Source organism: Phyllobates terribilis, unplaced genomic scaffold (assembly GCF_046119375.1).
Source record: "Phyllobates terribilis strain yellow unplaced genomic scaffold, ASM4611937v1 Scaffold_3__8_contigs__length_932513732, whole genome shotgun sequence".
Taxonomy (NCBI): Eukaryota; Metazoa; Chordata; class Amphibia; order Anura; family Dendrobatidae; genus Phyllobates; species Phyllobates terribilis.
In genome coordinates this window covers 671,246,891-671,260,234 of record NW_027362763.1, presented here as the reverse complement: position 1 = coordinate 671,260,234, position 13,344 = coordinate 671,246,891, and the positions used below count along the sequence as shown (strand labels likewise).

At 43.6% G+C, this 13,344-nt stretch overlaps 1 protein-coding gene across 1 annotated transcript in view; it reads right to left on the bottom strand.

Moving 5' to 3' along the window:
• Positions 1 to 13,344, bottom strand: part of SPDYA (speedy/RINGO cell cycle regulator family member A) — a 32,838-nt gene that overhangs the window by 1,809 nt on the left and 17,685 nt on the right. The window contains exons 4-6 of the mRNA XM_073671784.1: positions 12,490 to 12,575; positions 9,985 to 10,156; positions 862 to 1,180 (exon numbers count right to left, since the gene is read on the bottom strand). Coding sequence (XP_073527885.1) covers positions 862 to 1,180; positions 9,985 to 10,156; positions 12,490 to 12,575 — 577 coding nt within the window. The remainder of the gene's footprint in view (positions 1 to 861; positions 1,181 to 9,984; positions 10,157 to 12,489; positions 12,576 to 13,344) is intronic.

Genomic DNA, 13,344 nt, shown 5'->3' with positions numbered 1-13,344 from the left:
GCAGAGATTGTGAAAACAGACAGGAATTGGTAAAGTATATTGGAAAACTAAACAACAAATGAGCTACAAATGCTGACGCCATAACGTCCCTTTGCCCGATCATATACGTTTTTTTTCTGTAAGCCGCTTCCAAGTGTATAAAGCAATGAATTTGCTGCTGCTTCTGTGCAGACACTTCCCTGGTACCTGCTGATCTTTACCTGTCATAAGGTATCATATGGCGTGTTGACAAGTGACCACTGCTGCCAATCGCTGTCTGCAGTCATCGCTGCTTCTAGTGATTAGCACCAATGGTCACATGTCATAGCAAAGCAACAATGCTGGGGCCATGTAATGAGACCCCACCGGGGGACCAGGAAAGAGATCACACGGGAGCGGCAGGTTTAGAACCTTCCATGAGGTTGGATAACATGTTTAATTTAGTTAACTAATCTGTCCAACAAGTATGGAGCTGCAAAGGATGTTTTCTTGTTTGTTGGCTCACTAATAAAGATGAGAAAAAAAGATTTGTGTACCCAGGTCCAATCTGTGCTCCAGTTGTCTGGCTTCACTTTTGAGCCCGACATCTCATGGGCAACACCACGGGCTCCTCTGTCGTCTAAGCCGTGCGATGTCCTGGGCATCTGTCGCTTTTTATTCCCCGCAATATACCTGAGCTCTTTTGTCGCTTCCTAGGCGCTTTGATGTCATGACGTTATAACGTTGCTCGTGGCCTAAAAAAGCACAAAGCAGCCGGGCAGAGGACACGGGCCACAGAAGTGATGTCCAGCTGCCACAGACGACAAGTCCAGAACTTGGAACTGGGTACTGCGCTCGTTTCTATTCACTATCATAAAATATAGAAGTTAAAAAGAATCATACCTTGGTGGTAATGATAAACCTGTGGAGGATCGATCAGCATTTTATCCCCTGGAGAGTCCAGAATATCGTGTGGTGCTCTGCGCTCGCCCACTAACAATGTGGTGTCCGATAAAGACGATGAAGAGGATGACGATGAAGAGTCATACAGTCCCACACCGACGAGCTGTCCTCTTTTACCACAGAAGGAACACTCATGGGGTGTGGCACAGGGGCCACGGGGGATTCTGAATTGGTCACTGCTGTAACTTCTCAGCGCCCCGCTGTGATCTTCAGATCGTTCACGCTGCCAAATGTTGTGTGTCGGTGCGATCGCCATCACCTGCACATAAAACGCTGTTTATGCTACAATACAACATGGTTTGGAAATGTGAATCGTACGATAACATCTGAATCATTTCTACAGGACCAGATCCAGTGTAATGATCTGAATTCACAGCGTCATAAGGATATATAGTTATATATAAGGATATATGCTGCTGTTACCTGCAGACCATTACACCTGCCATCAGGCTGGGATTTGAGGCCTTAATACAGATGATGAAATACAGCAGAATTATGGCCCTCGGTATAAGGTCTAAGTCCACATATGTTCTGCAATAATTCCACAGCAAAGTATAAAGCCCAAGCAATTTACTTGCTACATGCGCTATGGATTGTTCTGTGGATTAATTACAGAATTTACCCTATGCTTTAACCCCTTTACCCCTGGGCCATTTTCCTTTTTTGAGTTTTCGTTTTTTGCTCCCCTTCTTCCCAGAGCCATAGCCTTTTTATTTTTCAGTCAATATAGCCGTGTGAGGGCTTATTTTTTGAGGGTCGAGTTGTACTTTTAAACGCCATCACTGTTTTTACCAAATCGTGTACTGGAAAAAAATTCCAAGTGCGCTGAAATAGCAAAAAAAAAAAAAATGCAATTCCACAGTTGTTTTTTGGGGTTTTGTTTTACCATGTTCACTGAATGCTAAAACTGACCAGCCATTATGATTCTCCAGGTCATTATGAGCTTGTAGACACCAAACTTGTATAGGTTCTTTTTTATTTAAGTGGTGAAAAAAAAATCCAAAGTTTGCTAAAAAAAAAAATGACGCCATTTTCCGTAGCGTCTCGATTTTTTGGGATCTGGGGTCGGGTGATGGTTTACTTTTTGCGTGTGAAGCTGACGTTTTATTGATACCATTTTGGTGCTGATACGATGTTTTGATCACCCGTTATTGCATTTTACTGCAATGTTGCGACGACCAAAAAAACGTAATTCTGGCGTTTCGAATTTTTTTCTCGTTACGCCGTTTACCGATCGTATTGATTATTTTTTTATATTGATAGATCGGGCGATTCTGAACGCGGCGATACCAAATATGTGTATGTGTTTGTTTGTTTTTTTTACTTTGAATGGGGCGAAAGGGGGGTGATTAAAACTTTCATATTTTTTTTATATTTTTAAAAACTTTTTTTATGCTTTCTTCAATAGTCTCCATAGGAGACTAGAAGCAGCAATTACCTGATCGCCTCTGCTGCATATAGGCGACGAGCAGATCACCTGTATGCAGCAGAAATGCTCACTTGCTATGGGCGCCGACCACTGGGCGGCGCTCATAGCAATCAGAACATGACAACCACAGGGGTCTGTTGCAGATCCCGGGTTGTCATACCCACCCATCGGTGACCCGTGATCATGTTTTGTAAGGGACTAAGAAGCTGGACTCTAGTGGACGACCCCCCACATTATTATATGGACTTTTTACATTATGTTTCACTTTATGCCGGACAAGGGCTGTATTTAAGCTTTCCTGTGATGTGGTTTATGAAGAGTGAAATAAACCAGCCGGACTTTAAAATAGAAACTGTTCCTATGATACCTCAGATCGCTCCTAAGTGAGTAGCATTGTTATATTTGGTGTTAGAAGTGCAGGCATCGTTCCCAGGCAACACATGTGAGTGCTACAGAAGTACTGCAACGTCAGACAGCATGAAGGACCTGATTAAATACCTGGTGCAAGCCCAGCAGCAGCAACACCACCTGGCACAACATGAGACAAATAACCTGCAGCCCAGGATAATTCCCGGAATGCTGATGACTTGGCCTGGTTGAAAGGTATCAGGGGGTTGACGGTTCCTTGGGAAGGCAACCCACTCCATACTGGGGATTCCATCAGGGGGCAGCTGCTCAAAGGGGAGGGGGTGTCCAAAGTCCAAGGGGACTGCGGAGGTCATGACGAAGGTCTCATCGGGGGATGTAATTTCCTGGAAATGTCACGGCGCAGGTCATATAGCCGCGTTCAGTAATGTAACTGTTCTAAACGGCATAGCGCAGGAGTCAGCGGCTGACACCAGATTTCCATATTTTATGAGTACGGACTTATTGTACCGGGTTACTAAGATTAGAGAGGAAATAGTGGTGCAATTATTGGTACCAGGACCCTATAGGCAAAGGGTATTGGACATGGCCTATTCTCATGTTCTAGGTGGCCATCTCGGTGTGGACAAAACCCACGGGTCACTCGGAGGTAATATTGGCCCGGGAGTTACCGCAAAATCCTAAGGTATTGCAAGTCCTGACCAACCTGTTAGTTAACCGCTCCCACCGCTCACTTCCGAAATCCTCTCGTGCAGATACTCATCATAGAGGTGCCATTTGAGCGAATTGCCATGGACCTGGTCAGCCCCACCTGCTCGTGGACATCAATATATATTGGTTGTTCTCGACTGCTACGCGGTACCCAGAAGCTGTTCCCGAGAAACTCCACCGCAAAAAGTATAGCCCGTGAGTTAGTCCACATCTTTGACCGGACAGGACTGCCGAGGGAAATCCTAACCGACCAAGGAACATCCTTTATGAATCTGGTGATGAGGGAACTGTGTAGGCTTTGCATATTACACAACTGAAGACATCAGTTTACCATCCACAGAGAGACGGACTTGTGGAAAGGTTTAATAAAACCTTAAAGAGTATGCTTAAGAAGGTCATAGAAAAGGATGATCATATCTATCATTCTCTATCAGGGAGGTTCCACAAGCTTCTACCAGATTCTCTCTGTTTAAACTACTGTATGGCCAACATCGTGGGGCCTCTTTGATATAGCGAAGGAAACCCGGGAAGCCGAAGTCACGCTCCATCGGAGCATCATTGAGCACGTCACCCAGATGCAGGAGAGAGTTGCGAAGGTAATGCCTCCTCCAGGCACAAGAGGCTCAATTCTGGGTCTACAACCAGTCAGCTAGGGTGAGGCAGTTCAGCCCCGGGGACCGAGTCCTCGCGCTTATTCCCACGGTAGAGAGTACATTTTTGGCCAAATAGCAAGGCCTTTATGAGGTGGTAGAGAAGCTGAGTGAAGTGATCTACAAGGTTCATCAACCAGTAAGACGAAAGCCGTACCACGTCAATCTTATCAAGGCATGGCAAGACAGGTTGCAACTCCATGTTTGCTGGTTAAGCCAGAAGGGGTGATTGAAGGTGTCACAGTAGCCGAGACACTGTCGAAGACACAAAACAGAAGTAGTGAATCGCTGCAGCAGAACCGTGACCTGTGGTCAGATTTGCCGGGGTGTACAAATGACACTGAACACGAGGTTCTGACGAAACCCCATGTGCGGGTGAACTTGAATCCCGAAGCCCGGCAAGAACTAATCTCCAAAGAAGTGAACCATATGCTGAATCTCGGGAGTCATTGAGGAATCTAAGAGCGGGTGGTCTAGCCATATTGTCCTTGTCCAAAGCCAGATGGCGAATGGAGATTCTGTAATGATTATCGGAAGCTGAACTAAGTCTCCAAGTTTGATGTATATCCGATGCCGCGTGTCAATGAGCTGATTGAGAGACTTTGTCCAGCAAAGTACATAACCACCTTGGATCTAACAAAGTCAAGGAGAAGTCGGCTTTCTCTACGCCCGACTGATGCTTCCAATATGTCCGGATGCCATTCGGACTGCAGAGGGCAATGGACCTGATCCTCGCACCCCATAAGAATTACACAGCTGCATATCTGGACGATATTGTAATCTTCAGCCCGGATTGGCAAAGTCATTTGGGAAAGTTCCAGGCGGTGTTTGATGCTCTCAGAAAGGCGAGATTTTGTATAAATGTGCCATGGGAAAAGAGTCCAAATACCTAGGATATGTGGTCGGTAGAGGCGAGATCAAACCTCAGATAAGTGGACGCAATCCAGAACTGCCCGAGACCACTCTCAAAGAAGCAAGTTATGGCCTTTCTGGGAATCATAGGGTACTAAAGGAGGTTTCCCCCAAACGTTGCCATGATGCCCACACCGCTGACCGACCTCCTTAAGTGGACAAAATCGATTAAGGCCAGATGGACTTCGGTGGCGGGGATGGCCTTCCAAGAACTGAAAATGGCTCTGTGTAAGCAGCCGGTTCTAGTGGCCCCCCGACTTTAAGAAAGAATTTGTACTCCAGATGGACGGCTCAGAAGTTGGATTAGGATCTGTCTTTTCTCAGGAGATACATGGAGAGGAGCACTCTGTTCTCTACCCGAGTAGGAAACTGTCGGCATGTGAGAAAAATTATTAGAAAAGGAGTGCTTAGCCATAAAGTGGGCGGTGGACGCATTGCAATACTATCTGTTAGAGCGAAAATTTAAGTTAGTGTCAGACCATGCCCCACTCACGTGGATGAGGGAGGAAAATGCTTTTGTTACCCGCTGGTGTCTAGCCCTGCAGGATTTCCGCTTCCATGTGGATCATAGACCAAGGAAGTTTCATGGTAATGCCGATACCCTCTCAGGAGTCCTGTGTCTTGTGGTAGAAGGTGCCAAGCGCCATGGCTTTAGGCAGAGGGGGGAGGTATGTAAGTTGGCTTCCAGACACAAAGTGGATGGGAGATATGTATCACAGTGGTGGTTGTCCTCTGTGATATAAATCTGCAGTAATGCTCTAAAACACATTGTACTAAGAGGGGTTAATTGGCTATGATAGAGTCGGTTTATTGTGAGCAGGTGAAAAATTAGGCAGGACAGCTGCTCACCATATCTCAAACCGTGGGTGTGGTCTATATTGTAAAATGGGACCTGTTTGTCTCACACATGGTCTGTGTGTGGAGGTGTGCAGATCTCCAGGATTGTGTGTCTTTGCTAAGGGACTAAGAAGCTGGACTCTAACCCAAGCAGATGAACCCACACTATTATATGGACTTTTATATGGACTTTTTACTTTATGTTTCACTTTGGGCCGGACAAGGGCTGTATTTACGTTTTCCTGTAATGTCGTTTATGAGGAATGAAATAAACCAGCCGGGCATTTAACCCCTTTACGACATAGGGTGTACTAAGTCGCCCTGTGTCATCACCCCTAGTTCAGTGAGGGCTCCGGTGCTGATCCCGCACTGAACCGAGCACACGTCAGCTGATTATTACAGCTGACATGTGCCCGCAACAGCCGCGGGTGGAATCGCGATCCACCCGCGGCTGTTAACATGTTAAATGCCGCTGTCAATCTCCGACAGCGGCACTTAACTCGCGCTTCCAGGAAGCGCGTCACTTACCCCGCCCATCGGCGACCCCGTCACATGATCGCGGGTCGCCGATGGGTGGTCTTGACAACCCTGGGTCTGCAGCAGACACCAGTGGTTGTCATGATCTGGTCGCTATGAGCGCCACCTAGTGGTCGGCGCTCATAGCACAGGACCATTTCTGCTGCATGCAGGGGATCTGCTCGTCCCCTGTATACAGCAGAGCCGATCAAATGAGTGCTGCTTCTTGTCTCCTATGGAGACTATAGAAGCAAGCAAAAAGTGAAAAAAAAATGTTTTAAAAAATATAAAAAAAAATAAAAGTTTAAATCACCCCCCCTTTCGCCCCATTCAAAATAAAATAATTAAAAAAAAACCCCACATATATATATTTGGTATCGCCGTGTTCAGAATTGCCCGATCTATCAATATAAAAAAAGAATTAATCCGATCGGTAAACGGTGTAGCGAGAAAAAAACTCTAAACGCCAGAATTACGTTTTTTGGTCGCCACAAAATTGCAATAAAATGCAATAACGGGCGATCAAAACATCAGATCTACCCCAAAAACTTCAGCTCGGTGCGCAAAAAATAAGCCCTCACCTGGCCCGAGATCCCAAAAAATGGAGACGCTACGGGTCTCGGAAAATGGCACCATTTTTTTTTTTTTTTTTTCTACCAAACTTTAGAATTTTTCACCACTTAAATAAAAAGAACCTATACATGTTTGGTGTCTACAAACTCGTAATGACCTGGAGAATAATAATGGCAGGTCAGTTTTAGCATTCAGTGAACGTGGTAAAAAATTTTTTAAAGAAAACATCTGTGGTATTGCACTTTTTTTGCAATTTCACGGCGCTTGGAATTTTTTTCCCGTTTTCCCATACACGATATGGTAAAACTAGTAATGTCGTTCAAAAGTACAACTCGTCCCGCAAAAAATAAGCCCTCACATGGCCATATTGACCAAAAAATAAAAATGCTATGGCTCTGGGAACAAGGGGAGCAAAAAACGAAAACGCAAAAACGGAAAATGCTCCGATCCTTAAGGGGTTAAAGAGCACCTGTCAGCAAGATTGTGCTCAGTAAACTACATACACTGTCTGGTGGGCACCATTACACTGATAAAAATGATACCTTGGTTGATGAAATCTGTCCTGTGGTTCTTGTGTAATCTTTACTTTCAGTTGTTCATGCTCTGGAGCGGCCTGTGGGGTGGGCTCTATCTGATGCTCTGCTTATATATTCAGCTATATGGTCTTATGACAGGTCACTGATCGTTCAATGACCTGCCTCCTATTTTACATAATACATCTATGCATCATGCATTACGTAAAATAGGAGGCAGGTCAGTGAAGGCACAGTGACCTGTCATAAGAGCATATACAGTGGGGAAAAAAAGTATTTAGTCAGCCACCAATTGTGCAAGTTCTCCCACTTAAAAAGATGAGCGAGGCCTGTAATTGACATCATAGGTCGACCTCAGCTATGAGAGACAAAATGAGAAAACAAATCCTGAAAATCACATTGTCTGATTTGGAAAGAACTTTTTTTTCAAATTTTGGTGGAAAATAAGTATTTGGTCAATTACAAAAGTTCTTCTCAATACTTTGTTATATATCCTTTGTTGGCAATGACAGAGGTGAAACATTATCTGTAAGTCTTCACAAGGTTGGCACACACTGTTGCTGGTATTGTTAGCCCATTCCTCCATGCAGATCTCCTCTAGAGCAGTGATACTTTGGGGCTGTCGCTGGGCAACATGGATTTTCAACTCCCTCCAAAGGTTTTCTATAGGGGTTAGATCTGGAGACTGGCTAGGTCACTCCAGGACCTTGAAATGCTTCTTACGAAGCCACTCCTTCATTGCCCTGGCGGTGTGCTTGGGATCATTGTCATGTTGAAAGATCCAGCCACGTTTCATCTTCAATGCCCTTGAGGATGGAAGGAGATTTGCACTCAAAATCTCATGATACATGGCCCCATTCATTCTGTCATGTACACGGATCAGTCGTCCTGGTCCCTTGGCAGAGAAACAGCCCCAAAGCATGATGTTGCCACCCCCATGCTTCACAGTAGGTATGATGTTCTTTGGATGCAACTCAGCATTCTTTCTCCTCCAAACACGCCAAGTTGTGTTTCTACCAAACAGTTCTACTTTGGTTTCATCTGACCATATGACATTCTCCCAATACTCTTCTGGATCATCCAAATTCTCTCTAGCAAACTTCAGATGGGCCCGGACATGTAATGGCTTAAGCAGGGGGACACGTCTAGCACTGCAGGATCTGAGTCACTGGCGGCGTAGTGTGTTACTGATGGTAGCCTGTGTAACGTTGGTCCCAGCTCTCTACAGGTCATTCACTAGGTCCCCCCGTGTGGTTCTGGGATTTTTGCTCAACGTTCTTGAGATCATTTTGACCCCATGGGGTGAGATCTTGTGTGGAGCCCCAGATTGAGGGAGATTATCAGTGGTCTTGTATATCTTCCATTTTCTAATTATTGCTCCCACAGTTGATTTCTTCGCACCAAGCTGCTTGCCTATTGCAGATTCAGTCTTCCCAGCCTGGTGCAGGGCTACAATTTTGTTTCTGGTGTCCTTCGACAGCAATTTCGTCTTCACCATAGTGGAGTTTGAAGTGTGACTGTATGAGGATGCGGAAAGGTGTCTTTTATACTGATAAGTTCAAACAGGTGCCAGTACTACAGGTAATGAGTGGAGGACAGAGGAGCCAGTACTACAGGTAATGAGTGGAGGACAGAGGAGCCAGTACTACAGGTAATGAGTGGAGGACAGAGGAGCCAGTACTACAGGTAATGAGTGGAGGACAGAGGAGCCAGTACTACAGGTAATGAGTGGAGGACAGAGGAACCAGTACTACAGGTAATGAGTGGAGGACAGAGGAGCCAGTACTACAGGTAAATGAGTGGAGGACAGAGGAGCCTCTTAAAGAAGAAGTTACAGGTCTGGGAGAGCCAGAAATCTTTCTTGTTTGTAATTGACCAAATACTTATTTTCCACCAAAATTGAAAAAAATTTCTTTCCAAATCAGACAATGTGATTCTCAGGATTTGTTTTCTCATTTTGTCTCTCATAGTTGAGGTCGACCTATGATGTCAATTACAGGCCGACCTCATCTTTTTAAGTGGGAGAACTTGCACAATTGGTGGCTGGCTAAATCATCATCTACAAACTGAAAGTAAGATTAAACAAGAACCATAGGATGGATTTCATCAACCCAAGTATCATTTTAATCAGTGTAATGGCGCCCACCTGACAGTGTATGTAGTTTACTGAGCACAATCCTGCTGACAGGTGCACTTTAAATAGAAACGGTTCCTGTGATACTTCACATCGCTCCCAAATGAGTAGCATTTTTACAGTACATACATAACATTACTGATCCTGTTCTGATCCTGAGTTACATCCTATACAATACTCCAGAGCTGCACTCACTATTCTGCTGGTGCAGTCACTGTGTACATACATTACATTACTGATCCTGAGTTACATCCTGTATTATACCCCAGAGCTGCACTCACTATTCTGCTGGTGCAGTCACGGTGTACACAGATTATATTTATTTTCATGATTTGTCACACATAGTGCACATTTGTGCTGTGGTCATAGCCCTATGGAAAGTTTAGTAGATTAGTCACTGGCCTCATCACAACAGCGTTTGCTCACAGCAGCCCTGTAGTTTATTCTAGACCACAAATGATCTTTTGATGCCAGAAAGTCTCTGAAGAGCGTGCGCCAATTCTTTCCTAAAGCCCATGGGAATATTTCATATTTGGCTTCTTCGTAATCCTCCTCCATTGTGTTTGCTAGATATCTGTAAAGAACACAGTCTGTAAACTATACTGGCAATAAGAAACTCAATCACACATTTCGAGCTACATAAAGATGCTGAACTGTAAGGCTACGTTCACACGTTCAGTATTTTACATCAGTATTTGTAAGCCAAAATTAGGTGAAGAACAATCAGAGGAAAAGTATAATAGAAACACGCCACAACTTCCGCATGTTTCACCCACTCCTGGTTTTGGCTTACAAATACTGATGTAAAATACTGACCAAATACTGAATGTGTGAACGTGACCCAATAAAGGCGCTAGTGATTTAGTAGAAGCTCTGAACTGAACTGTTCCCTTTTCAAAGTGTGAATTAAAGTTAATATGATATTTTATGTCACACTGCAAAATCAGCTTTGTTATATCTGTAAAGTAAAAGAGACGACCACATTTTATGCGTCAGGTCACTAATATACGAGAAAGAATATGCAACACAAAGGGGATCCCTTATGAAAAAATATACATATAACTTTATTAATGCATGACAGGGCAAAACAGCAATTAAAAACATTTAAAAACCCAAAGGTGATACAAACTCATCATATAGCTTACAATAGAGCTATAACACCCCAAACCACCTGTCAATAAATTGAGGCAACCTCTAATTAAGGAGCCACCTAATTATGAAATACACAATGCCATGATCACAAAAAAATTCCCTTACCATGATAGAAGCACAATACACTGTGTGCAGAATTATTAGGCAAGTTGTATTTTAGAGGATTATTTTTATTATTGATCAACAACTATGTTCTCAATCAACCCAAAAGACTCATATATATCCAAGCTTAATATTTTTGGAAGTTGGAGTGTTTTTTTTTAGATTTGGCTATCTTAGGAGGATATCTGTTTGTGCAGGTAACTATTACTGTGCAGAACTATTAGGCAACTTAATAAAAACCAAATATAATCCCATCTCACTTGTTTATTTTCACCAGGTAAACCAATATTAGTGCACAAAATTTAGAAATAAACATTTCTGACATGCAAAAACAAAAACAAAAAAAATTAGTGATCAATAAAGCCACCTTTCTTTATGATGACACTCAGCAGCCTCCATCCATAGATTCTGTCAGTTGCTTGATCTGTTTTCGATCAACATTGCGTGCAGCAGCCACCACAGCCTCCCAGACACTGTTCTCAGAGGTGTACTGTTTTCCCTCCCTGTAGATCTCACCACAGCCTCCCAGACACTGTTCCCAGAGGTGTACTGTTTTCCCTCCCTGTAGATCTCACATTTTATGATGGACCACAGGTTCTCTATGGGGTTCAGATCAGGTGAACAAGGCGGCCATGTCATTATTTTTTCTTCTTTTAGACCTTTACTGGCCAGTCACGCTGTGGAGTAGTTGGATGCATGTGATGGAGCATTGTCCTGCATGAAAATCATGTTTTTCTTGAACGATACCGACTTCTTCCTGTACCACTGCTTGAAGAAGTTGTCTTCCAGAAACTGGCAGTAGGTCTGGGAGTTGAGCTTCACTCCATCCTCAACCCGAAAAGGTTCCACAAGTCCATCTTTGATGATACCAGCCCATACCAGTAGCCCACCTCCACCTTGCTGGCGTCTGAGTCGGAGTGGAGCTCTCTGCCCTTTACTGATCCAGCCTCTGGCCCATCCATCAGGCCCATCAAGAGTCACTCTCATTTCATCAGTCCATAAAACCTTTGAAAAATCAGTCTTAAGATATTTCTTGGCCCATTCTTGACGTTTTATCTTATGTTTCTTGTTCAGAGGTGGTCGTTTTTCAGCCTTCCTTACCTTGGCCATGTCCCTGAGTATCGCACACCTTGTGCTTTTTGATACTCCAGTAACGTTGCAGCTCTGAAATATGGCAAAACTGGTGGTGAATGGCATCTTGGCAGCTTCACGCTTGATTTTCCTCAATTCATGGGCAGTTATTTTGGGCCTTTTTTGGCCAACACGCTTCTTGCGACCCTGTTGGCTATTTGCCATGAAACGCTTGATTGTTCGGTGATCACGCTTCAAAAGTTTGGAAATTTCAAGACTGCTGCATCCCTCTGCAAGACATCTCACAATTTTGGACTTTTCAGAGCCCGTGAAATCTCTCTTCTGACCCATTTTACCAAAGGAAAGGAAGTTGCCTAATAATTAAGCACACCTTATATAAAAGTATCAAAGTGATCAAAATACGCATTTACCTAATAATTCTGCACGCGGTGTATAGTATATGGAGAATATACATACTAAGGCTTTACACAGAAAAAAGAATAGACAAGATCTCATATATGAAAACTGACTTTTCTCTTTATTCCACATCTAATATGAACAGGATTTATCAGATTTACTCACAAAGCAACAAAGAAATTGTCTCGGTTGTACTCATCCATGCCGAATCCAGCTCTCTTGAAATAAACAAAGGTCATCGCTAAAAGATACTGTGCAAATAAAAGACAAATCATCTCTGATTACAAATCAAAGACACAGTACAATGCAACACTTATCACTACTGGCATTAATACCTATTGTGAGAAAATCAATTACAAAACTCTAAAAATCTGTATATATCATTTCATGTTCACTTATTATGAATGTTCAGATTAATATACATAATAATCATTACCTGAAAACGAAAATATATTCAACCTATAGCCTAACATATTGGTCCAGAGAAATGCAAAAACCCCCATGGAACAGATGCTAATTGTCCAATATTAGGGGAAAAATCACTTCCCGACTCCACATACAGCAATCAGACGAGTTCCCTGGATCAGCGCACTATCACAGAATCTAGTGATGGGTCTTTAGTAGTGTTGAGCAAGAACTAAAATGCTCGGGTGCTCGAAGCTCGGGCCGAGCTCGCCGTGATACTCAGGTGCTCGACCCGAGCAAAGAGCCCAATGTTAGTCTATGGGAGACCCGAGCATTTTTGCGGCGGCACCCCGGCAGTCTTTTAAAAGCCTAACAAGTGCCCAAAACGATAGTGACAGTGCTCAAATGACATGGGGACAGCATGGGGATCGCACCTGGAAGCATTTCTGACCCCCAGGTCACTGCTGTCAACAACGTGGTCAGAGGTTTAAAGCCACTTTTAAGGGCTCACAATAAAACGTTCAAAAACGAAAGTGAAACTGCTTTCCTGTGAAATTTGTTAAGGAAGTTCCTTTCAAGGGTAAAGACTTGTGTATAAGGTAAAATAAATAACCC